Below are 24,123 nucleotides of genomic sequence, written 5' to 3'. Positions count from 1 at the left end.
TGACAAAATGCTAGACCAACAACTTGAAAATGGAAAGACTTCTTTGGGTTCATTGATCTGAGGTTTTGCCCATGGTCACTGGCTCCACCGTGGCCCTCCGGTGAAGCAGAACATCACAGAATGAGGGTGTCAGAGAGGAAAACTGCCTCCCTCTTGGTGGCCAGGAATCGGGAAAGAGTGAAGGAGGGATGGGGAACAAGATATATGCTGAGTGACCTACTTCTTTAACCAAAGTCACACCTCCTAGAGTGTCTGTCACCTTCTGGTCCCACCACCCACTGGAGCCTTTGGTGGGGGGCATTCCAGATTTAAACTCTGACAATAGAATCTGTAAATAATATAAGGAAATAGAATCTCATATACTGCTTGTGTGAATATTTGAGGCGATAAAAGCTTGGAGAGGTAAACGTGATACACAAGCAAGCTGGCAGCTTCCCACACAAGTTAATGGATTGTGTGTCGGAGCTGAGAGATTTTTCCTATCTTAAAGCAGAAGCAAAACTCTGTCTGCATGTGTCTGTACCAGGGCACCAGCCTCAGGAACATGTGAGGGGCCGGGTAGGGAGGAGCAGGACTGTGGTAAGCTGGAAAAGACTTGTCTGTCCTATTTAAAGGGGGGCATCTATCCCTGTGTGAAGAGATAGACCCTCTTATTTTTCAAGGGAATGTAGAAGTGGGTCACCCGGGTGCGGATGGAATAAAACAATGTTGGATGGGTAGATTTAGCCCGAGGGTTGACTGTGCTTCTGAAGGCAGATGGGCAGCCACCTTTGTGGACTGGGCACACATGCTCAGAGAGCAGCACAGATAACTATATATTTTCCCTTACACGTATTTCAAGCCATTATTCTGCTGAGTAGTTTTGACATCTACTCCCTCACTTCAACAGGAGGGAATCAGTGGTACCTGCAGTGCTCTCTTCCATGATGTGGCTCACTCACAGGGAGACTTTTCAATAAGGATCAAGGAAAGGCGGAGGGCCAGGGAGACGGAAGCTGGTGATCTACTTTTGGTTAATAACGAATTGCCCATTGTGTGCATTCCAAATGTGTCATGTCCAATACTTTCATGTCCATCTGGTTAACAGAGTGAAGATCTATGTGACTCCATCCCTGAGGCAAACATCAATTTCCAAATAAATGCCAGATTTCCCCTCTCCCTCCCTGTGACTGTTGTCTGGCTTTTGAAAGGAGAAGCCCTGTAGAGTTCTTTTTGGTCACCACTGTCTGGGTAGACCCAAAAGCTTAAAGGATAAATAAGTTCAACAACAAAGCGTCTCTCTGCAGAGTAATTACAGCCATCTCTGTCCCCGCCTTACTTGTGTGCCCACCCAGTCTGTCAAAACAGTGGCCAGCAGCCACTTAAAACCATTAACCACTCTGGCCAGGGCATCTTTCTGATTCATAAAACCGCAGTAGCTAAATGCCTTTGAATGTCCTGAAAGGCTTTTTCCAGTCTGTGCCCCTGCGCAGCCCCCTCCCCTCACTCTGCTCAGCACACTGGCCTCCTTGCTGTTCCACATTCTAGTTGCTCCCTCGTGGGGCCTTTGCATTTGATGCTATCAGCTTAGAGGAGTCTTTTCTCACATACCCCCATAGCTACCCATCGTTCCATGGAGCAGTCTTGTCCACTAAAAACTGCAGTCCCCTGCCTCTGCTTACCTCTGTCCCTTCCCTACATTCACTTTCTCTGTCCCCTCACTGTCAGGTCCAAAGGAAACTCCACTCCCCCAAATTCCAGGGCCCTTTCGGTTCCCCTCTACCAAAGGAGCCATGTTCTTATCACTGTCAAGAAGGACCAATGGCTATCTGGGGTGCCTATTACCATACCAAAGCACGTGCTGCCCTCCAGTCTTTCTCAGTACCTGTGACTCTTCTCAGCTCTTCTCACCTCACCCTAAACTTCTTCAGCTCCTCAGCTCCTCAGTTTCTCATTCCCTAATAGCCCTATGATTTTAGCTATGTGCTCTCTCAGCCCCCTCTCTCTTGGTGCCCCCCCCCTTGGTCCTCTTTCTCTTTGTCTTCCTCTCTCGGTCTCCTCCTCCTCAGTCTGCTGGCCATGTTTTAGCCTATCATTTTTTTCTCTCTGTTCTGGACCTTTCCTCTGGCTGTATTCTCCCTCATATCGACAATAAAAACTCCCCTTAGCCGTACCTCAGAATGATCATGCCCTCAGTTTACCCACTGGTCCTTCTATAGAACTTGTGCCCACATTCTATAGATTTGAGTTGTTTTCTCTCACTGTATATCCCATGACTACAGAGATATTTTTGCCTGTTTTGCTCACTGCTATATTAGGGAAGCTTCAAACAGTACCTAGGCTCTTCTCATGCTAGATGAGAGTTCTGTTCCCAGGCTACATCCCTGGCCCTTTGGATCATCATCATCATCATCATTATCATCATCACTGGTTGTTTATTATTATTATTATTATTATTATTATTATTATTATTACTATTACTATTATTACTGGTACAACTTTTTGTTTAAAACATTGCTGCTACGGCTGTGCATTTGGTACATTGGTCTATCGTGTGTGAGGCCCACCAGGTTCCTTTCGGAGGGACAGGGGCACTGACATACAAAAATGTGCACTTGCTCGGCAGGCGGGAGGCCCTGGGCTCAATCTCTAGTGCTACCTAAAGGACCCCAAATCAAAAACTCAAACAAAACACAGCACCTAACGACATGTAGGTGTTTGGCAAGTACTTATTGACTGATCTCCATGATCTTCGCCCTCTCTGTGAAAAGGATGGTAGTGCTTGTCTGTGCTTTGCAGATAAAGCCCTGGCTCCTGGATCACGCCATTAGTAACATTTCCATGAATGGATTTAACTTTTCAAAATTTTTTGTGTCGCTTTTCTTTTCTTTATTTGAAGTAGGAAGCTACATAGCCCAGGTTTGCCTTGAACTTACTACGCAGTTGGAGATAGCCTTGTACTTTTAATCCTCCTGCTGCTACCTTCTAAGTGTGTGATTACAGGCAGGAGCCACAACGATTTGCTCAGGGGTGTTGGGAGCAAATCCAGGATTTCATACATGCTAGCCAAGCACTTTACCAACCCAGCTATATTCCCAGCCCCCCTGGTGTCGATTCTGCTCTCTTTAAAGTTTTTCACTTCCTTCTCTGCTGTCATCCCCACCCCCCACATCTTCTTACTTGAGATAGAGAAGCCTCCTGTGTGCCCTTGGTTAGTTTTCATCATCAACTTGACACATCTAAGAGTCACCTAGGAAGAGCAAGTCTCAGATCAGATGGGCCTGTGGCCGTAACTGTTGGGAATGGTCTTGATTGTTGATCGATGTGGAAACAGTCAGCCCACTGTGGGTGGTTCCACCCCTAGGCAGGTGGTTTTGAGTTATAAAATAAGGCTGGCTGAACACAAGCCAGAGCAAAAGGAGCCAGCCAGCCAGCAAACAGCCTTCCTCTATGACTTCTGCTCCAAGTTCCTGGCTTGAGTTCCTTCCTGAACTCCCTTGGGGATGGACTGTTACCTGGGAGTGTAAGCTGAAATAAACCTTTTCCTCCCCAAATTATTTTTGGTCATGTTATCTATCACAGCATCAGAGGAGCGAATTAGAACACCATTCTCTCTTCTTCTCACTCCACATAGCCTGACTCAGCACCCAGACACTCCATTTAAAATCGAAGTATTCTATCCTTTGTTACTGTTTATTCTCTAAGAAGGTTCAGCTTGGTCTAGTTGCAGATTGGCTCCTTGTATTCCTCTAACATGTCAGGGACCTCCTTGACTTTGGCCCCTTGCTGTTGCCTCCTGATAGAATATCCTTTTGTTCCCACTCTTCATCCGGTTGATAGCCTCCTTACGTGGCTCTAAAGGTCCCTTTCCCTACGCCCTTACACTACTTACGTTCTCTATGCTTTTACCAGCGTTGATCACAAGAGCAGTTAACGCACGTCCGAGTTCAGTGGGTACCAGTGAAGAAATGGGTGAGAACACACAGATGTGCCTCAGGAATAGGAGCCCTGGGATGTGTAACTCGTGAACTAATGTATGTTTTTCCCCCACAGACGTTATTTTGGAGAAGATGATGGGGAGATGGTACCCAGAACAAGTAGTGCAGCAGGTAAGGATGCCCTGGGTCGTGCCCTTTCATGTCACTGTTTCCTGCCATTCCCCCAAATCTAGTCCCTTGAGTCAGGGCCCCTCTGGCTCCTAATGGGAGTCTCCTCAAATTTTTATGAATTTCCAAATTTGCACACTCCAGCGCAGTATATAATTCCCTAGTTGGAATTCCCCAATGGGGAATTTTATACTGTATGTAATTATATGTGCTAGGAGGCAGCACAGTACAGTCAGTCATAACACAAGTACTTCTGTGAATTCTTCACTTTTAATAAGGCTAGCGTTGCAAGATTAAAGCCACTTGAAAACGAGTAAGATAAATTCTGCCATCAAAATGCAATCTCTACCCCAATGCCCCATTAAAATGGGTATAGTAATGATGTCACTCTCAGACGTAAGATTAAATGATCAAACTTCTTGTCTTGAAATAAGCACATCCTATATCTTGTTTACTATTCCTATTAATGCCATCATAATTATAGCACACACACACTCCTGCACACGTGCCAGCCAGGGATGTTTCAATTAAAAAAATCAAAGTACAGATCTCTCTCTCTCTCTCTCTCTCTCTCTCTCTCTCTCTCTCTCTCTCTCCCTCTCTCTCCCCCCTTCAAGACAGGGTTTCTTTATGTAACCCTGGTTGTCTTGGAACTGGCTCTGTAGGTCAGGCTGGCCTTGAACTCAGAGATTTCCCTGCCTCTGCCTCCCTAGTGCTGGGATTAAAGGTGTGTGCCACCATACCAGCTCTTTTTTAATCTTTAAAAAACATATCTGAAGTGATGTGTTTTATGCTAACATTTTTTTGCATACTTTGCCTTTGCTTCATCTCCTCCCTTGTCCTCCTGCCCCGCCCCAGCCCGTCCCCTCATCTCCTAGAGGTCCCAATCCCACCTTCACACCACACACACACTGCTAAGACCCACCTACCCCCCTCCCCACTCAAAGGTCTTCCCCTCCTCTCACAGTCCCTTTCCGAGTTTTAGAACCTATACTCACATTCATAAATACATATGCAAAGTAAAACATAAGGTCTGCACATAAGAGAAAGCATACTATGCTTATGTTTGGAGTCTGGCTGAGACAGATTTCTTTCAGGAAACATCTTTCTCAAGGACTTGCCCCCAACCCGAGGATTTCATTCACTTGCTAAGTGTTTTGCCTTTTTTCTCATTAATGGTTCATGTGTTCCATGTAGAAATCAGGTCTTAATCTGAATACATTAAAGACTTCAGCATCCCCTAAGCTTGGTATCCAAGTGGCTGAGGAGGCGGCTCAGTCAGTAGAGTGCTTGCTGGTATGCACTTGGGAGCCCAGCGTGGGAGAGGCAGAGACAGGAAGATCCTGGCCTGCTTGGGAGTTCCAGAACATTAAGAGACCATGTCTCAAAATACAAGATGTGTGATGCCTGAGAAACACTACCTAAGGTTGACCTCTGGCTTCCACATACATGTGCACACACATACACACATACATATTGATATTCAACTGGGTATATTCAGTTCAGATGTTCCCAGGATACCATATTTAACATTTTGGGTGTCTAGGCCCTGCATTTTGAGCCAAAGATCTAAGAACCGGGACAGATACTGAAAAGGAATGTTCAAAACGTCTACTACTGACAGGCATTTGATGGACTGCTCCCATTAGTTATTTTCTGTCTTCAGTGTGAGATTTCTGTGAAAGTGTCATTATCCCCATGTGCACAGAGGCAGTAAGACTTAGAAAAATGAAGCTATCTGCTTAAAATTGCACAATCTGCAAGCGTTCCGGATCTGAGTCCAGCCGCAGAGGCTCAGCGCACCTTGTCAATCCTGCCCCATCCATCTCGCTGCAGTATGGCTTCCTTCTGTTGTATCATTTGTGCCCCACTCGGTAGCCTATGTGATGTCATCTAAATGGGAAAGCGACCATTCTCCCCACAATTCTGAATTCAAAAATCATATTCACTTAGAAACATTTTTAGTACACCAACAAAACAGGGTCAACATTGCAGCTAGAGTTTTCCTGCCTGGCCCACAGTCAGGACAAATCTCTCTCACCTGCCAGTCCCACAGCCGCTCAGACCCAACCAAGTAAGCATACAGAGACTTATATTACTTATAAACTGCTTGGCCATTAGCTCAGGCCTACCACTGTCTAGCTGTTACTCTTACACTCAGCCCATTTCTGTTAATCTATATGTCACCACGTGTTCCGTGGCTTTACCTGCTGCTTCTACATGATGTTCCCTGGACGACAGGCTGGCGTCTCCTCCCCTCCGCCTTCATGTTCTCTCAGGTCTCCTCTCTGCTAGTCCCGCCTATACTTCCTGCCTGGCTACTGGCCAATCAGTGTTTTATTTATCAATCAATCATCCACAGCACTGTGCCCCCATCTCTGGTCCTCATGTGTCGTGTTTGATTGGGGCACCGATTCCTTATCCGTTCACATGTCACTGCTCTGGAGGCCCGACTTTGACAAGATGAGTGACGAGGTGCTAAGAAGCCAAGAGCAGAAAAGCGGAGTTGGAGGCCTCATCGCCTGACACACATAGTGTCATCTTTATGTGTTTTGTTGGCCAGCACAAGTCACTTGGCCAACTTGGGTGGAGGAGTATGGCCCTCATGTCACAAAGAGGCATGGACACAAGCCATGTCTCAGTATTCACCAGAGACCATAAGTTATAAACTCCACAAAGGTTATTGTGTATGTGAATCCTTTCTATGTGACCTACAATTGGTTCATATTTCACAGAAAAAGAAATTCTGCTGGAGTGTGCCAGTTAGAACAGCCATGCTGTCTTTATTATACACACTCATTTTCTTACTGTTCTGTTTCATTGACAGCTTTTCTCAGTGACACTAAAGATCGGGGCCCTCCGGTTCACTCACAGGCCTGGAGAAGTGGTGAGAAGATCCCCTTCGGGCAGACACACTCACTGAGAGCATTTGAGAAGCCCCCTCTGGTGCAGACCCAGGCTCTTCGAGACTTTGAGAAGGTGAGATACATTTGTGGATAACTATATCCCAATTAGAAACACAAATATGGAATCGGGATTTTATAAAAGTATGACGTATAGACCAGATTATGGGTTTGGTTGTCATGATAATGGCCATTTCAAGAGTGTATGTGCCCTAAGCATATGCTGTTAGCTTTTTGTTAGAGCCCATGGTTGACGGAAGATCAGTTGCTTGTACTGATGTATTCTGCTTTACTGGTCATCTTCCGCGTTCATTTCTCAGATAAACTCAGGAAGTTAAAATGACACAGAGAAGCTGGACTTGCAACACAGTGAGCCCAGGGCTCCCAGTTGGCATTCCTTTCTCTATTACCAGCTTGGACAACACCAAAAAGCTAGATACTGTCTGTTCTATGAGGAAACACAACCAAAGCCATTTGCTTTTCAACAAGAATCAGGCAAAGTTGCTTCAGACACCTAGCATAGTCTTAGATTTGGCCAAGAGCAGTACCTGATGCCACAGTGCAGATTCCCAGCTCCCTGTAAGCCAGCTTGATCCCAGGATGCCTGTACAAAAGAACCCGCATTTAAACCACCCAAGAGGAGGCACTCAGAATGTTTTACACCCATGTTCTAAAAAAAGAAACAGGTCTTTGGTGCCCCCTGGGGGATACCCAAGGATCAGGCCTCACTTGAGTACTTGTATATCAGTCTTCAAAGGAATGGGTTTTCCTTTTAGTCTGCAAGGGATAGCTTTGGATACAACACAGTGGAATTACATTTTCAAAAGCAGTTGTATTACCATGGGTTTACTCTGTCCTTCCTCAACTCATAATTACAGATGTTCCCTAGGACTGCATTGGCATCCTTCCAGATACTTCTGTGGGCAATAATGGTGACGGGAGCAGGGTGGGTAACACCTCACACCCTCCTTCCCCAACCTTTCAGATCATCCACTGCTCAAAGGGCGAGCACTTCTTCAGAGCATCTCAGAGGTGTGTGGGTGCCTTGGAAAGGCAGAGTGTGTTAGATACACCCCTTTTGTTGGGAGGTAATGGGGAACCCAGAAATGAAGGATGTCAGACCCACTGATAGGATGAACGGCTGGATGTGGTGGGGCTGAGCTGGGGGACTAGTGGGGTCAGTTGCGTTCCAAATATAACTCCCAAGTCCTTTGCTTTTATAGTTCAGCTCTTACATGATGGAGTAGTTCTTACTTCTCAATGCTGAGAATCACTGTCAGATATGAGGCCAACCAGAGGGATTTTAAACCCTCATCCTCTGTTATGTTAAGAGAGAAATAGAAAACTAAATTGCTGGTTCACCAAGTGCTCATATGTGTGTTTGTCCTTAAACACTCATATCCATTTTGGACATCCGAGGCACCTCCGTGAGAGGACTGGAAAATACGGAGGAGTTGTTGGTTAGGAAAACATTGCTGAGGGGTAAGGACACATCCTAGTACCTTACCTTAAAAATGGAAGAAATATCAGAACATGTTCTGTAAGGTTTGTCTTGTTCTGCTTTTCGAGACAGGGTTTCTCTGTGTAGTTTTGGTGCCTGTCCTGGATCTCACTCTGTAGACCAGGCTGGCCTCGAACTCACAGAGATCCGCCTGGCTCTGCCTCCTGAGTGCTGGAATTAAAGGCATGTGCCACCACCACCCGGCTCTGTAAGTTTTAAAACATGCATTCCATAGCCTTGGGATAAAGGATGGGTAAGTGCCAACTGGGAGAGCAGACAGGGCTTCATGCCTCTTGGCCTTGACAAGAGTGTCAAAGGAACCCAGGCTTGGGCTGAGCAGCCAGAATCCATCCCGATTTGAACAAAAAGACTTGGATACCACCCCTGCCCTTCATTTCAGTGTTAGAAAGTCCAGACATTGCATCACTAACAACATAACTACTAACTAACAATATCTTCTCTGGTGATAAGGGCAAATACTTTGAGATCCAGAGCTCCTGCATCTAATCTTATTAAAGGACTGAGGAAGGACCTTCTCTTAGACAGCACCTGTTCCAGGTACTGTAGGCTGGCTGAGGCACCCAAAGCTGAGCTCACGTTTTCTAGTCGGAGGCATAAAATTCCATATGACGGGAAAATTTGGGGAAAGAGAGAAGTATATTCATAGATTGAGTCTACAAGGGGATGGGCCAGAGGGAGGTAAGGAAAGAGAGCCTGAGTAAGAAAACATTAAAGGGACTGGCTCAGTAAAAAGCAGTTGACAGTAATGTGATGCCTTTGAAAACATTCGCTGATGTAGGAATTCTAGGGAGTAACCTGGAGAGTTACTGTGATTTCAAAGTGTTACGTACGGAAAATTATGTTTTAGGGTCACTATTGCCGTGATGAAACAACATGACAAGACAATCTGGGGAGGAAAGGTTCTATTTCACTTCCACTTCCACATCACTGTTCACCACTGAAGGAAGTCAGGGCAGGAACTCAAACAGGGCAGGGACCTGGAGGTAGGAGCTGATGCAGAGGCCATGGGGGAGTGCTGCTTACTGGCTTGTTCCTCATGGCTTGTTTAATCTGCTTTCTTATGGAACCCAGGATTTCCCACCCATAATGGGTTGGGCCCTCCTGCATTAATCTGTAATTAAGAAAATGCCCTACAGGCTTGCCTACAGCCCCACGTTCTGGACTCATTTTCTCAAATGAGGTTCCCTCCTCTCACATGACTATAGCTTGTGTCAAGTTGATGTAAAACTAACCAGCACAGTCTATGACAGCTATAGTTTTTTTTTGAATGAGTGAATCTATTATGTACACAGCAAGCCAAAGTAAGAGAAAAACGGTAAGTGAGACAGATAGATAGATGAATGGATGGATGGATGGATGGATGGATGGATGGATGGGTGGATGGATGGATGGATGGATGGGTGGATGGGTGGGTGGGTGAATGGATGGATGGATGGATAGATAGATAGATAGATAGATAGATAGATAGATAGATAGATAGATAGATAGATAGCAAAACATGATCAAATTGGGTATTCAAAACATCCAGCAGAAGTCTGCTGAGGAAACCCCTCTAAGGTGGTCCTAGAGTCCCAATACTGATCCCTGGCAGAGTACAGTGGGGGAGCCTTCCTAGTAAAAGAACAAATAGCAACAGATAGAGATACCATCATCAACTTGGGTGCTCAAACATTCAGCAGAAACTGACTGGGGAGACTGAGGCAATCAGCTGGGGTTTCAGATTGAGCTTTCTCTCCACAGATGGGCTTCCCCATGGATACATTTTTAGCTTCTCTTTCCTACTGTAGGGAGTTTTATAACACAGGATAAACAACTGTAACTTCTGTTGGAGATGGTTTGCCTTCTAGCTCCTCTCAAGGGCATAGTGTTTTCACTCTTGGTCTGTTCTGATGTTCTTTTCCCTCCCCGTCACAGAGTTAGAGAGGCCCAGCTAATCCTAGGCAAGGCCTTAGAAGATACTTGGCATGAACGTGCTTGGGTCTGAAGTGGGCGAGGGAGCAACCTCATTTTCAGAGCCAACTTCTCAGTGAGCTCGAACTGCACGTGACAATGCACCCATATAGTTGTGCCTGACACAAAGTGAGATCCAGAAGACCCAAAATGTAAACACTGGTGTGTTGTGGAGCCAGAATGGAACTGGTCTGGAAAATGACAATCGATGGTAAGGTAGACAACTGTGACGAAGGGAGTGAAATGGACGAGCTGGTGGCTTTCTCTTCTGCTCGTTCACTCTCTATGCTCAGTCCACAGCAGTGAGTGGGTTAGATTGGGGAGCAGAATGACTGTCTGGGGGACTCAGAAAGGAACTGCTCAGCCTCCCCTTGTGTGTGTAAGTTCAGTCTCTTCTACGTGTGTTTGTCAGGCTGCCCCCTCCGATGATAAAGGAGAGCACTGCCTAGCAGATGCGCTTCCTTTGTCGTTTTGAGTGAGCGGCTTCCTCATTAAACCTTGTTATCTTTTTACTCTGTAATAAATGGGGTTCCCCAGCCCTGAGGCCTCCATAATGGAGGAGTCTCTGTCCTTTGTAGATGTGTACACTTGAGCAGTGAATTAAGATTTTCTTATAAATTGTCTGATTATGCCCTTATAAGACATTTAAATAAGTATTGTTCTCTCCATTTTTCAAGTTAGAGAGGCAGGGATCACAAAAGTTATGGCCTGTTCCTGGTCCTACAGCTTATGTGCCATGATAGTCAATTGGCTACATTAGGTCAGAAATAATTTTTACATGCAAATGACCATAGTTGTAAATTGAGAGAGAATTCCTTCCTGTTGAGAAATCCTTTCTTGGTGCTCATGGCTCCCATCCTGGCCCCCGTGTCTCTGGGGTGCAGAACGCTCGAGAAGAACAGAGGTAACACTAGCTAGTGTTTATGAATCACTTCCCATGTGTCTGTACTGAGATAATGCTGCATCATCTCATTTAATGCTCCCGACAGCCCTGTGAAAGGAGTGCTATCCCGCTTTACAAATGAGGACCTAAGCTGGGGCAGTGGTGGCACAGGCCTTTAATCCCAGCACTTGGGAGGCAGAGGCAGGCGGATCTCTGTGAGTTCAAGGCCAGTCTGGGCTACAGAGTGAGTTCCAGGATAGCAAAGGCTACACAGAGAAACCCTCTCCATAAATAAATAAATAAATAAATAAATAAATAAATAAATAAATAAATAAATAAATAAATAAAAATAAAAGAACAAATGGGGAACTGAATAACAGGGTAGAGGCGAGCCTAATATCTTATAATAGGAGCCTGAAAACATTTGTTCTTTTTAAAACAATGTTTTTAATTTAATGTGTTTGGGTATTTTGTCTGTATGTTTGTCTTTGTACCACGTGTGTGCCTGTTGCCTGCAGAGGCTAGAAGTTGTCAGATCTCTTGGAACTGGCGTTACAGATAGTTTTGAGCTGCTATGGGGATGCTGGGGATTGAACCTGGGTCCTCAGGAAGAACAACAAGTGCTCTTAACCTCTGAGCCATCTCTCCAACCTCCACTTTTTTTATGATTTATTTTTAATTATGTGTGCGTGAGTGCGTGTGCGTGTGCGTGTGCGTGTGCGTGTGCGTGTGTGTGTGTGTGTGTGTGTGTGTGTGTGTGTGTTCTGTGCCCAAAGAGCCAAAGGCTTTAAATCTCCCTGGAGCTCCAAAGGCTTTAAATCTCCTTGGAGCTGGAGTTACAGGTGGTTATGAGCCATGAAGTGAGTGCTGGGAACGGAACTCCACTCCTCTGGAAAAGCAGTATGTACTCAACCCCTGAGCCATCCTTCCAGGCTCTCACTAATCCTTTTATGCAACCTAAAACAGGAAGTATTTTCTAGGTTGGGGAGCTCAGTTAGTAAAAGTCAGGTGCTAATGAAGGGTCCCACTCGGGAATGAAATCACAAGTTCCTCTATTAAAGCTGACACAGATTAGAATCCTATCAGACTTTTCCAGCGATATGGGAAATTCCTTTCATACCATAGCATCATCTCTTGCATTCATTGCATTCATTCTGAACCATTCGAGATGCACAGCTATCTCATTCTCCCGTGTCTCTGTTTCTGTTGGTCTCTCTGCCTGGAGAATCTTCTCTCCTCCTCCACCTGGTAAAGCCCATTTAGCCTTCAAGTTTTGGCTAAGGCACCATGTTTTTCTTTTTGTTTGTTAGGATGCTTTCTCTAACCCTAAAGCATATTCCGCCTCTGTTTGCGCTCTGGCAGTCTACAGAATCTGGCATAATGTAGTATGCAACAAGTGCTCAATAAATGCTCAGCAACAAATTTGTTGAACGCTGTTGCAGGTCAACTGTCTCGTTAGATCTGTGGCTCTTCTGCCATGGCTCGGTGTCCATCATGAGGGCCTGACTTTGAAGGCGGGAATGGGTGCATTAATTGAGGGAGCGTGGTGGAAAACTGTAGTCCGGAGATAATGAAATCAGAGAGACAGAAGAAGGGGAAGAAATGGAGACTTTTAAAAATACTTTGTGATGAGACTAATTAAGAGAATTGTGTCCTTAGCAAGTAATAATCTGTAATGTGCTGTTTCAACTAGTTTCAGCTCATTTGTCGAGCTTAGGAGGTACACATTACACCCACTTTACTAGTGAAGAGACCGAAGTTGAAGTAACTTGCCCCAAATTATACAGTCCTCAAGTGATAGCGCCGCAATGATGCCACTGGCTCCGTGTTTCTTGGGAAAGGAGAGGACCATTCAGAGAGGTCCGTTGGCGAGTGTGTACAGTGTGGCTTTGTGCAGACTCAGGACGGCCCAAACTGTAAATGAGAGCTGAAGAAGGGTAGGTGTCTTTGCCTATAACACCAAGAGGAGGCCTCCGCTGCCTTCCCCTGGTTACCATTCCCAACAACGCTGGCTTTCACGTGAACATGCCCGCAAAACCAGCAGCGGCGTTCTCCAGCTCTAGACTGAAGCCAGCTTTCCACAATGACTCAGTCTCTTGAGGGCCCACCCATCCTGGCAAACCTTTCCACTTGGGTCACAAAATCTATAGGAGGGGAAAAAAGAAAACGAAAAACTAAGTTAAATTGGGGAATGGGGATGGTTTTTACCTTTTCTACCTTTAAGGAACTGAGTTATTACAGTTGGGTATCCTTTGCTGATGTAGGTGAATCTGGGCCTATTAGGATCTGCAGTTTCTGTACATCTTGTTTTCCTATAATCACAGCCTTGGAAAATTAATGCTACTAGCAAACTGCGTTTTGGTTTTTGAAAAGGGCTTCCCACTTTCGTTACCATAGCATCCCAAGTACACTGGTTTTGTTTTCACGGATGTCTTCAGACACTCAGAACATTATTAGATAGAAAGGGGAAAATCTAAACTTTCAATACTCACAAGTGTAATTTTTTTCTTCTAAAATGTGATGCAATCATTCCACAGCCCTTTAGCAAAATTTCACTCCTAATCTAGCTATAAAATTACTCAATTTTTTCTTAAGAACTACAAAGCAAACACAACGGTCTTGAGTGCAGATTGAAACACACTGTAATCATTGCTATAATGAAAGTCAAGAGCCTTAAAATACATAGCTCGGGCTTATAGATGCAGAGAAGATTCCTAGAGAAAACTGCACTTGATTAGGGGTCTGAAAGAGTGTCTAAAAAGTGAACAAAATAAAAATTTGGCTTTCTCTTGGAGGAAGAAGCAATTCACAAATGTAGAATACCCCAGTGTAAGAGGTTTCCTATTTCCATGGCAAAATGTCAAAAAAAAATACTTTATTTATTTTTGGTTTGTTTGAGACAGGATTTCTCTGTGTAGCATCAGCTGTCCTAGAACTAGCTCTACAGACCAGGCTGGTCTCAAACTCACAGAGATCCACCTGCCTGTGCCTCCCAAGGGCTAGGATTAAAGGTGTGTGCCACCACTGCCCAGCTGTGACACTACCACCTGGCATCAAAGAAAACAAGAAGAACGCTGAAACAAAATAAATGATTTGAACCAAAACAAAGTATTTTGATTAGTTGCAGTTACAAAACTTCCTCATTTGACCTGTCCTATTAGAAAGTGTCTATTTATACAGTTTCCTAGATTTATTTAGGTTTAGTGACCCTTTTGATTGGTTGATTGATTGTTCTGACCTTATTAATGGCCTTTAGAAGGCTGCTCAAGTTCCTGCCACATTTGAAAATCAGGTGACACTTGCCTAGGAAACCTAACTGGCCTTGTGCCTGAATTCTTTGGGTCTGCTCTCTGAGGAAGGCAGATTAGGGACTGATATGGAATGTGAGCAGACCAGTGAGGAATTTTCCATGCAGAAGAGAAAGCGTGAGTGAGGCTGCAGATGAGGGGGAGAACTCTAGTTAGTCAACACCCTTGGAGCACAAAGACAAGGAATGTGGAGAAGAGTTGAGACTGAAGAAGAGAACAGAAATTTTGATGTGGCCTCCAAGTTATCTAAAAGCTTTAGATTTTACCCAGTCTCAACCAGGGAAGTGCTGGAAATGGTTTACCAGGGAGCCCTTGAAATCAGGTTCACCTTTTAGAAGGTTCTTTGGCTTCTGCGTGGAGTCTGAGTGGGAGGCTTACAATCTAGAGGCAGAGAGACATGGAAGAGACTCAGTAACAGACAAAGTCGGAGTGATACCAGCAGAGGGACGAGAAACCAATGAAAGAGTGGGATTTCAGAGATAGAATTGACAAGATTCATAATGAAACCTAACACTTTGTGTGCTGAATTTTAAAAAGTACCAAAATTGAAAGTTATTAATTGACCGTAGAACAAGTGAAGAATAAGAAGACTTGTCACGGTTATTTTTCTCCTGACAGGAAGCAGTGTGAGGAAGGCAGAGCTAGTTCTGGTTCACGGTTCAGGGGATTTGGTCCATCATGGTGGGAAGGTAAGATGTGGAAGGCTCGCCCATCCATGGCAGGTGGAGCATGTGGCTGGCTGCTTGCTCACTTCTCAGTGGACGGGAGAGTAGAGTGCTCAGGCCAGAAGTAGAACCTGCCTGTAGCTCTCAGGCTCCTCTCTTCTTGTCCCACATCTTCATCTTCCTGTTGGTTCCAAAGTCCAAAAGTTTCCACAACCTCCCAAGACAATGCCACCCAGCTGGAGACCAGGTGTTGGAGCACAGGAGTCGCCTGTGGGGGACGTTTCACACTTAAACCTTAACAGTGACTCATCACCAGCTCATCCCCCATTCTCATCCCAGACTATATCGTCCTGCTGTGCCGCACACTCATAGAGTATTTTGAACTTTCTCTCTAAGGTATGAGTGAGTCACTTGTTCCAAATCCATCTTTTCTGTTAGAAGCTGAGCTACGTAATAGCACAAAATACGTTGTCTTTTCATTACTTGATAGGGAGATTAGCCGAGTACCCGGTACACAGTAGGCATGCCCTGCTAGGTTATGCCAGCTGCTGAGAAGAGAGCAACTGGAAATCTTGATGTGGGGTAGTGTGTGTGTGTGTGTGTGTGTGTGTGTGTGTGTGTGTGTGTGCAGGAACACATGCACAACCATACAGAAGGCAGAGGAAGATGTTGGGTACCTATCTCTGCCTTACTTTTTTTTTTTTTTTTTTTGGTTTTTCGAGACAGGGTTTCTCTGTGTAGCTTTGCGCCTTTCCTGGAACTCACTTGGTAGTCCAGGCTGGCCTCGAACTCACAGAGATCCGCCTGGCTCTGCCTCCCGAGTGCTGGGATTAAAGGCGTGCGCCACCACCGCCCGGCCTCTGCCTTACTTTTGAGATGGAATCTCTTACTGAATCTGAAGCTAGCAAGTTTAGCTAGGCTGGCTGGCCAATGAGCTCCCCCCCCCCCCCATCTGTCTTCGTCCTCCAACATTGGGGTTAACACGCATGTGCAGCCATCTGCCTGGTTTTTATATGCATTCTGTGGATCTGAACTCAAGTCCTCTTGCTTTCAGAGCAAGTGCTCTTACCCGCTGAGCCACCTTCCCAGCCCCAAGGTTACTGACCATCTCGAGGCTTAAGCAAGACCTCTGCTTGGTAGCTTCCCTCAGATGGCAGAAGCTCAGCAAACGATCCTTCCGAGTGGAGCCCACTGTGGACGCTCCTCAAGTCCTGGTGGTGCTGACTGGGTTAAACTGGTAGAGGACCTAGTTTGGAGCCAAAGAGTCCTTGGGTAGTGGCCGATCACTGCAGCCCACCTGCCACTTCGGCTGTGTGGTTCACTTAACTGTCTCTGGCAGCGTTATTTCTGGATAGACCATCTATTTCTGGTGGTCAGGGAAGTTGTTGGCTTTGTTTTTGTTTTTATTATAGTCCCCAGTGCTCTAGTGTGAGGGGAATGATGACACCTTGTTATTCCAGGACTGTGAGTGGCATGGGTGTGTGACGATGGTGGGGGATGGCATAAGGGACATTGTCTGAATCCTCATCCTCTATGCAAGTGAGGGTGCTGTCCAAGATAGATTATTCATCCGTATTCCTGTCATCAGGCTGGCTATTTCCAGAAAAGGCTGTCCAGTGTGAGCATCAGTGTGTTTCTGAGTTGTAGGGCAGACAATGGAATGATTTTAATAGTTTAGTATTTAAATGATTCTGGAGCGTCAGGAATGATATTGAAGTTTCAATCTCTTATCTGTTTTTTTTCTTTCTTTTTTATTAATTTTTTCATTTCTTTTACATACCAACCACAGTTTCCCCTCCCTCCTCTCCTCTCATTCCCTCCCCCTAACTCCCTTCTATCCCCGCCCCCCAACCACTCCTCCTCCCTCTCATTCAGAAAGGGGCAGGCTTCCCATGGGAGGCAACAAAGCAGAACACACCAAGTTGAGGCAGGACCAAGGTCCTCTCCCTGCATCAAGGTTGGGTGAGGCAATCCAGCAAGGGGATAGGGTTCCCAAAAGCCAGCTCAAGTGCCAGGGACAGTTCCTGATCCCACTCCTAGGAGCCCCACAAACAGACCAAGCTACACAACTGTCACACACATGCAGAGGGCCTCGGTTGGTCCCATGCAGGCCCCCTATCTGTCAGTCCAGAGTCAGTGAGTTCCCATGAGCTCAGGTCAGCTGTCTCTGTAGGTTCCCCTGTCATGACCTTGACCCCACTGGCTCGTACAGTCCTTCCTCGCTCTCTTCAACAGGACTCCCTGAGCTTGGCCCAGTGCTTGGCTGTGGGTCTCTGCATCTGCTTACATCAGTTATTGGATGAATGCTCTCTGATGACAATCAGGATAGTCACCAATCTGCTTATAGAAGATGGCCAGTTTATCCACCCTCTCCATTATTGCTAGGAGTCTTAGCTGGGGTCATTTTCGTGGGTTCCCGAGAGTTTCCCCAGCACCAGGTTTCTCCCTAACCCCCAAATGCTCCCCCATCAAGATATCTCTTTCTTTATTCTCCCTGTTCCTCCTGCCCCCAACCCACCCAACCCAATCCCTCATGTTCCCATACCTCCATCCCCCCTCCCACTCCCAGTTTGCCCAGGAGATCTCTTCTATTTCCCCTTCCCAGGGAAATCCATACATCTCTCTTTGGGCCCTCCTTGTTACCTAGCTTTTCTAGGACTGTGGATTGTAGCCTGGTTATCTTTTACTTTATATCTAGTATCCACTTATGAGTGAGTACATACCATGTTTGTCTTTCTGGGTCTGCGTTACCTCACTCAGGATGATTTTTTTCTAGTTCCATCCATTTGCCTGCAAATTTCATGATGTCATTTTTTTTTAACTGCTGAGTAGTACTCCACTGTGTAAATGTACCACATTTTCTTTATCCATTCTTTGGTTGAGGGGCATCTAAGTTGTTTCCAGGTTCTGGCTATTATGCATAACACTGCTATGAACATAGTTGAGCACGTGTCCAGCCCCAAAGGAAAAAAGCCAGGTTTTTGTAGCATTTGTAGCTGGCATCTGGAATGCCAGACAGAGACTCCATGTTGCAGTGAAAGGGTCTGAGGAATCCAAGAGCAAGTTGCAGGACTGTGATTGACATTTTCCTTCTTAGACTGTTAGCCCTGTGCAAGTGACATACGTGTTCATGGGGATGGCCTAGTGGGTATGTTTTCATTGAGTCAAAATGTAGAGTGGATTGTGTTTTGGGTTGTTTAATCTGAGGATTATGGTAAAACTTTATGATAAAATTTAATAATCATGACTAATGGGTATTGAAGGCCACTTAGGATACTTAGGTAGACTTTCTGTTAGGGCCTGTGGTCTAGCTGGTATTAACCATTTAATAGTCACTCATTTTGATTTTATGTATGGGTACCACGTGCATGCTGTGCCCTCACATGCTAGAATGGGATGCTGGGTCCCCTGAAGATGGAGTCACACACGGCTGTGAGCCACCATGTGGGTGCTGGGAACCAAACCCCAGGTCCTATTCAAGCGCGGTCAGTGCTCTTAACCATGGAGCCATCTCTCTAGCCCTGGTATACTTAACATTTAGACAATGTCTGTTTGTTGTAAGTCACATGCCTTAGTAAGTTGAGTTGGGCTATCACCAGCAAATGAATTTATTTGTGATAAAATAAAACACCATTTCTGAAACACAAAGAATTAGGCAAGTTTCCCTCCCTGCTCTGCTTTCTTTCTTCTCTTTGGAAAGGCAACTTTATTAAAACACAATTTAAGTACCACACAAAATTTACCCTTGAACAGTGTACAAGTCCAGTTGTGTAGTTGTCATGGTTACCGAATTCCAGAACATGCCTACACTCCAGAAAGAAGCCTCCTGCTCCTTACAGCCTCTCTGTTCCCCTTGTCCTTGTCCCATGCAAACCACTGGTCTCGTTTCCCCATACACTTACCCTTTTTGGGCATTTCCTGCAGGGAAGTCTCACAGCATCCTGCTTCCTGAGCCTGCCTTTCCCATCAGTTCAGTGCTTTCAGGACTCACCCATGTTGCAGCACCTATCAGCACTTCATTCTTATGGCTGAATAGTGTTCTGTTATACGGACATCCTAAGTGTCTTATGCATTGGTCAGTTCAGACATTTTGAACATTTTCGCATTCAAGGTGCTGTGGTGGGCCTTATGTTCATGCTTCTGTGAGGCTGTCTGCTTTTAGTTCTTTGGATATGTAACAAAGAAAGGATTTCTGGGTCGTGTGGTAACTCTGCACAATCTTCTGAGAGCTGACTTTGGTGTACTCATCTTGCAAATAGAGAAAGGGATTTTTGTTTCGCTTTGTTATTTTATTCACAGTCCCAGTCAGGTCCCCTGAGGGCACAAGGGCAATTACTTACAGTTAAAGATGCAATTTGGAAAGCTATTGGAGGCCTGAGGCAGAAGAGGAAGTTCCTTATTAGTCACAGGTGTGTCACAGAGTCATCAGGTCATAGGTGTCCTGACTGAGGTCTTCATAATTGTGCAATATGGAACCCAGCTGCAGGAAGTGTGGTTTGTGGCATCATAACACCTATTTTTGTACCTCAAAGATGGTGTGAAAGGATGTGATGAACTAATATTCATGAAAGTGCTACGTACCTTATAACTCCTGTGCAAGGTGATTGTTGTCATGGAGACAGTATAATTGTATCCAAGGAGTTATAGGAATTAAACATTCAAACACAGGATCAAGTTAGCCACAGACCTCAGAAGTTTTCTCTTGCTGATCTGTGAAGACTTTTAGCAACACCCCTGACAAGTGGTTAATCATTTCATCAAAGTCCTTTTTCAGACAGGAAACTTTCTCTTATAACATAAATACTCACTAACATTTTGGTCCATGACCCTAAATTCACTATATCTAACGCTACTAAAAAGTTAACGTGTCTTTGCAAAATTGATAGCTGCCTCCTTGTAACTCTTAGCTTTGTTCTTTTTAGGACAGTTTTATTTGTAATTATGAGCTATTTCACAAGCAACAAGAATGTATACATGATAATAAGATAATTGTCCAAATATCCACCCTCTATGTTTATCTACTTGTCTCGGGCAGACAAATAGAAGTTGCCGCTGCAAATGTGGTGCTGATGCTCTTGGCAGCCCCCTGAGGCCCACCCCCTGCCCCGCTACATGCACACGGCTTTCTCATTTTCAACTTCTCTCAAGTTCCTCCAAATCAGAGTTAGAAAACAGCTCAGAGCTCAGATCTGAACCTTGGCTCAAAGGTGATTGGTTTTTTTCCCCCACAAGTCCATCTGGATATATTCTCATGTGATCATACATTATCTTTTCACACATGGATAATTAGCTCTCGGAGGTCCGCAGGTGCTTTGCTGGTTGTCCCTAACCAACTAGCTGACAAGAAGTCGAGGAGGGAAGGAAAGGTTTGGCTGGCAGTTTGAGAGGAGATGTGGCAAGGAGAGCAGCTCTGCTGTGAAGAGAGCGTGAGGTGGATGGTTGCATCCCACCCACAGGCAGGAAGCCGAGAGATAAATGGCTCAGCTGGTTCCTACTTTGTTCTTTTTCAGTCAGTCTGAGGCCCCAGCATGCTGTGTAGTATTTCCCACATTCAGGGGGTGTAATATTTCCCACATTCCTCTTTAGTTAAACCTTTTTGGAAACTTCCTCATAGGGCTATCTCCTAGGTAATTTCAAATTCATCACATAGGGGTACTTAAAACATTTTCCTTGGTTTTCCATTTAAACTTATTTAAAGCTACATTTCCTCACAAACAACACAAAATACGAAATATCACTGACATCCAGTTAGTTGCATTTAAATTATAGAATTTATATTACAGTTGAAAAAGAATGAGTGATTAATCAATTCTAGTGAAGAGGAACTATGTATTATTTGCTAACAAAATAATATGTCTTCAAGCAATTCCATTATAGAAGCTATCTGGGGGGTCTGAATATGATTAAGCAAATATCAAGCTGAGTTTTTTAAAGACTGACTTGACAGTTGGTTATGTTAATGGAGCATGACATACGACAGCTGGGTGGTAATTCTCTTCCTACTGCTGGCATTGATGGAGTCATTATTACAGTCTTATTTCAAGACTGGATGAATATGTTATGGAAGATGTGAAAGAAGAAACTCAGGAAGGAGCAGAGGAGGGCCATTTGTCTCTAGAAGGAAAATGTTTTGAAAGAGGAGTAAAGAATCTGAAGTGTGCTGTTGGGGACAGGAAGATCTAAGTGGAAGCGCTAAGAACCTGCAGTTTACATTGAAAGCCCTGTGGATCTTCTGCAGACACATGGGCCTGGAGGCCCTGATGTTCTAGGTCAAGGATACACCCAGTGTGCGAGATTTTGCTTGCAAAGCTACAAAACAAAAGCAATAATCAAAAAAACAAAAAAGAAAGAAAGAAGGAAGGAAGGAGGGAAAGAAAGAAAGAAAGAAAGAAAGAAAGAAAGAAAGAAAGAAAGAAAGAAAGAAAAAAAGAAAGAAAGAAGGAAGGAAGGAAGGAAGGAAGGAAGGAAGGAAGGAAGGAAAGAAAGAAAGAAAGAAAGAAAGAAAGAAAGAAAGAAAGAAAGAAAGAAAAAGAAAGAAGCGGGCAAGGAAAGAAAGGAAACAGCCTTGTTGATGTGCAGTTCCTGGCCTTCCGTACCCACTTTCTCTTCATCTTTTGTCCACATGGAGAACCAGGACCTGCCTCAAGGAGGAAACTCTTGAGTCCTCACCTGACATCAAGATCTCCTCAACAGGATTCTCCCCAAGTGGTGTAGGCCCCTAGACTTGAGTCTCCTTAGCCCTCTGTGCTCCTGTTCAGCTTCCCCAAGCTGCCTCAGTCTATGCACACCTGATTCTTCCTTTAAGGATAAAGTGCCCCTTCTCTGTGGAAGCTTCCTGACAACCTTCCCTGACTAATTCCTTTCATTCTTCCTATCTGTGGAGTTCGCAGTAACCTTGGGTTATAATTTTTACACATTACTCCATATCAATTTAGAACTCTCATAGACAGTCCAGATTCTGCACTGATAACAATAGTTTGCTAGAATAGTTTATGTATAAAACAACCTGTTTCTAAGGAGAAATGCCTTCAGGAATACAGATTGAATTTTATTATAATCAAACCCATCGAGAATAGAGAAGTTAGTAAGTTAATTCTTGGTCTGTTCTTTTATTCAGCGCTCACTTTTTGAGCACCTTCTGTATACTAGGCATTGTGTTTTGGTCCTGGTGATAAAACAGAGCCATCCCAGCTTTTTCCTGGAAAGCGCATGCTGATGGGGATAAACAAGATAAATGGATAAATGAGAATCTAAGAGATTATAGTGGAATGGACTTTTTAAACAAAGGGTGCTAAGGAGCACTGGGGTGAGGCGTGGGATGGGCTGTAGTTTTAAATGAGGTGCTTCCTAGGAAGAAGTTTCAACAGCTGTCTAGGGAAGGAACACACCACGCTGGAGGACCAGCCATCTCAGTGGCCCCAAGGAATGAGGCTCTTTACTGTTTTTGAGAAAGAACAAAAGGAGCCAGTGTGGTTGGAACAGCCCTGTAGGTGGGAAGTACAGAAAAGGAAAGGACAGATTAGGGGGAGGTGAGGAGCTGGGCCCCACCCAGCCAGGGCCTGTGCTATACGGGCTGATGAACCACCATCACCGTCTACGTGGAGTTAGATGGGGCAGTTTCCTGTAGAGAAGCAATATGGAGTGTTTCAACAGGGTCGCAGGCACTGTGCTCAGGGTAGATGATTGACAAACCAGGGCAGAAGCAGGGGCGCCAATGTAGGGAGCTATCAAGTAACTTGGGGGAGAAGTCATAGAATCCGGGACACAGTGGAGACGCTGTGGACGCTGTGGTATATGGCATCTGCAATATGTATTTTTAGTGCGTGTGTATTATAAACCGTAGGATTTGTAGACGCATGGGATGGCATATGTGATAGAGAATGTCAGGAGTGACTCAAAGGTTTTGGCCTCACCAGCTGCAAATTCTGAGTTGTAGGCCAGGCGGTGATGGCGCACGCCTTTAATCCCAGCACTCGGGAGGCAGAGCCAGGCGGATCTTTGTGAGTTCGAGGCCAGCCTGGTCTACAGAGCGAGATCCAGGAAAGGCGCAAAACTACACAGAAAAACCCTGTCTCGAAAAACCAAAAAAACCCAAAAAAAAAAAAAAAAAAAAAAAAAAAAAAAAAAAAACTGAGTTGCAGCAAATTGGAATGGGCTCCAACGAGGAAAGATATTTTCTAGGAATGATCAGGAGTTCAGTTTTAAATATCACAAGTATGAGATGTTAATGTTCAAGTGGAGATTTCAACCCGTGGGGCAAATAGAAATCTCATGGAAGAGGTTCTCCAGGGCATATAAACTTAGGAAGGTAACATTTTTCTACAATTACCATTTTAAAATAGTGTGATTTCTTTGGAACTATTAAAACAAACCCTTACAAAGTTTCAAAATCAACAGGGGACATGGAGGCAGATTCTTTTCTTGAGGTCACGAGATTTATTTAACACTGGAGAAACTGTGCTGGGGTCTGAAGGGAATGGCGTGGGTTCCACACCATCCAGAGGAGCAATGGAGACTATTTTGTGGGAAAGGGACAGACAGTGTCTTACACTGTGGAGCTGTGAGGAAGTGTCTAGTTGACTTAGGGGAGTGAGGGAGGCATGGAGGAAGGGCACATTTAGCTGAGGTGTATTCGTTATAAGGCCAGCTGGAAGGGGCAGTGTGCCCTAGCCCTCTGTGTTTGAAGTATGAAGTTCTTGGTACCTGCCATCCTCCTGAAATCGACATTAGGAGGAAAATTTGGGCGAGCTAACCCGTTCATGAACTCCACTGATGATTTAGGCAGTGCTTTATAGATAGTAAGCTAG

At 44.9% G+C, this 24,123-nt stretch overlaps 1 protein-coding gene across 2 annotated transcripts in view; it reads left to right on the top strand.

Annotated features, from left to right (window-relative positions):
* Positions 1 to 24,123, top strand: part of LOC131913344 (myomegalin-like) — a 110,314-nt gene that overhangs the window by 48,028 nt on the left and 38,163 nt on the right. For both annotated transcript variants that reach the window (XM_059265944.1, XM_059265943.1), the window contains exons 2-3: positions 4,033 to 4,088; positions 6,913 to 7,064. In XM_059265944.1, coding sequence (XP_059121927.1) covers positions 4,033 to 4,088; positions 6,913 to 7,064 — 208 coding nt within the window. The remainder of the gene's footprint in view (positions 1 to 4,032; positions 4,089 to 6,912; positions 7,065 to 24,123) is intronic.

Source organism: Peromyscus eremicus, chromosome 6 (assembly GCF_949786415.1).
Source record: "Peromyscus eremicus chromosome 6, PerEre_H2_v1, whole genome shotgun sequence".
Lineage (NCBI taxonomy): Eukaryota > Metazoa > Chordata > Mammalia > Rodentia > Cricetidae > Peromyscus > Peromyscus eremicus.
Note: the sequence above shows the minus strand (reverse complement) of the source record. Positions and strands in the feature narration are given on the sequence as shown.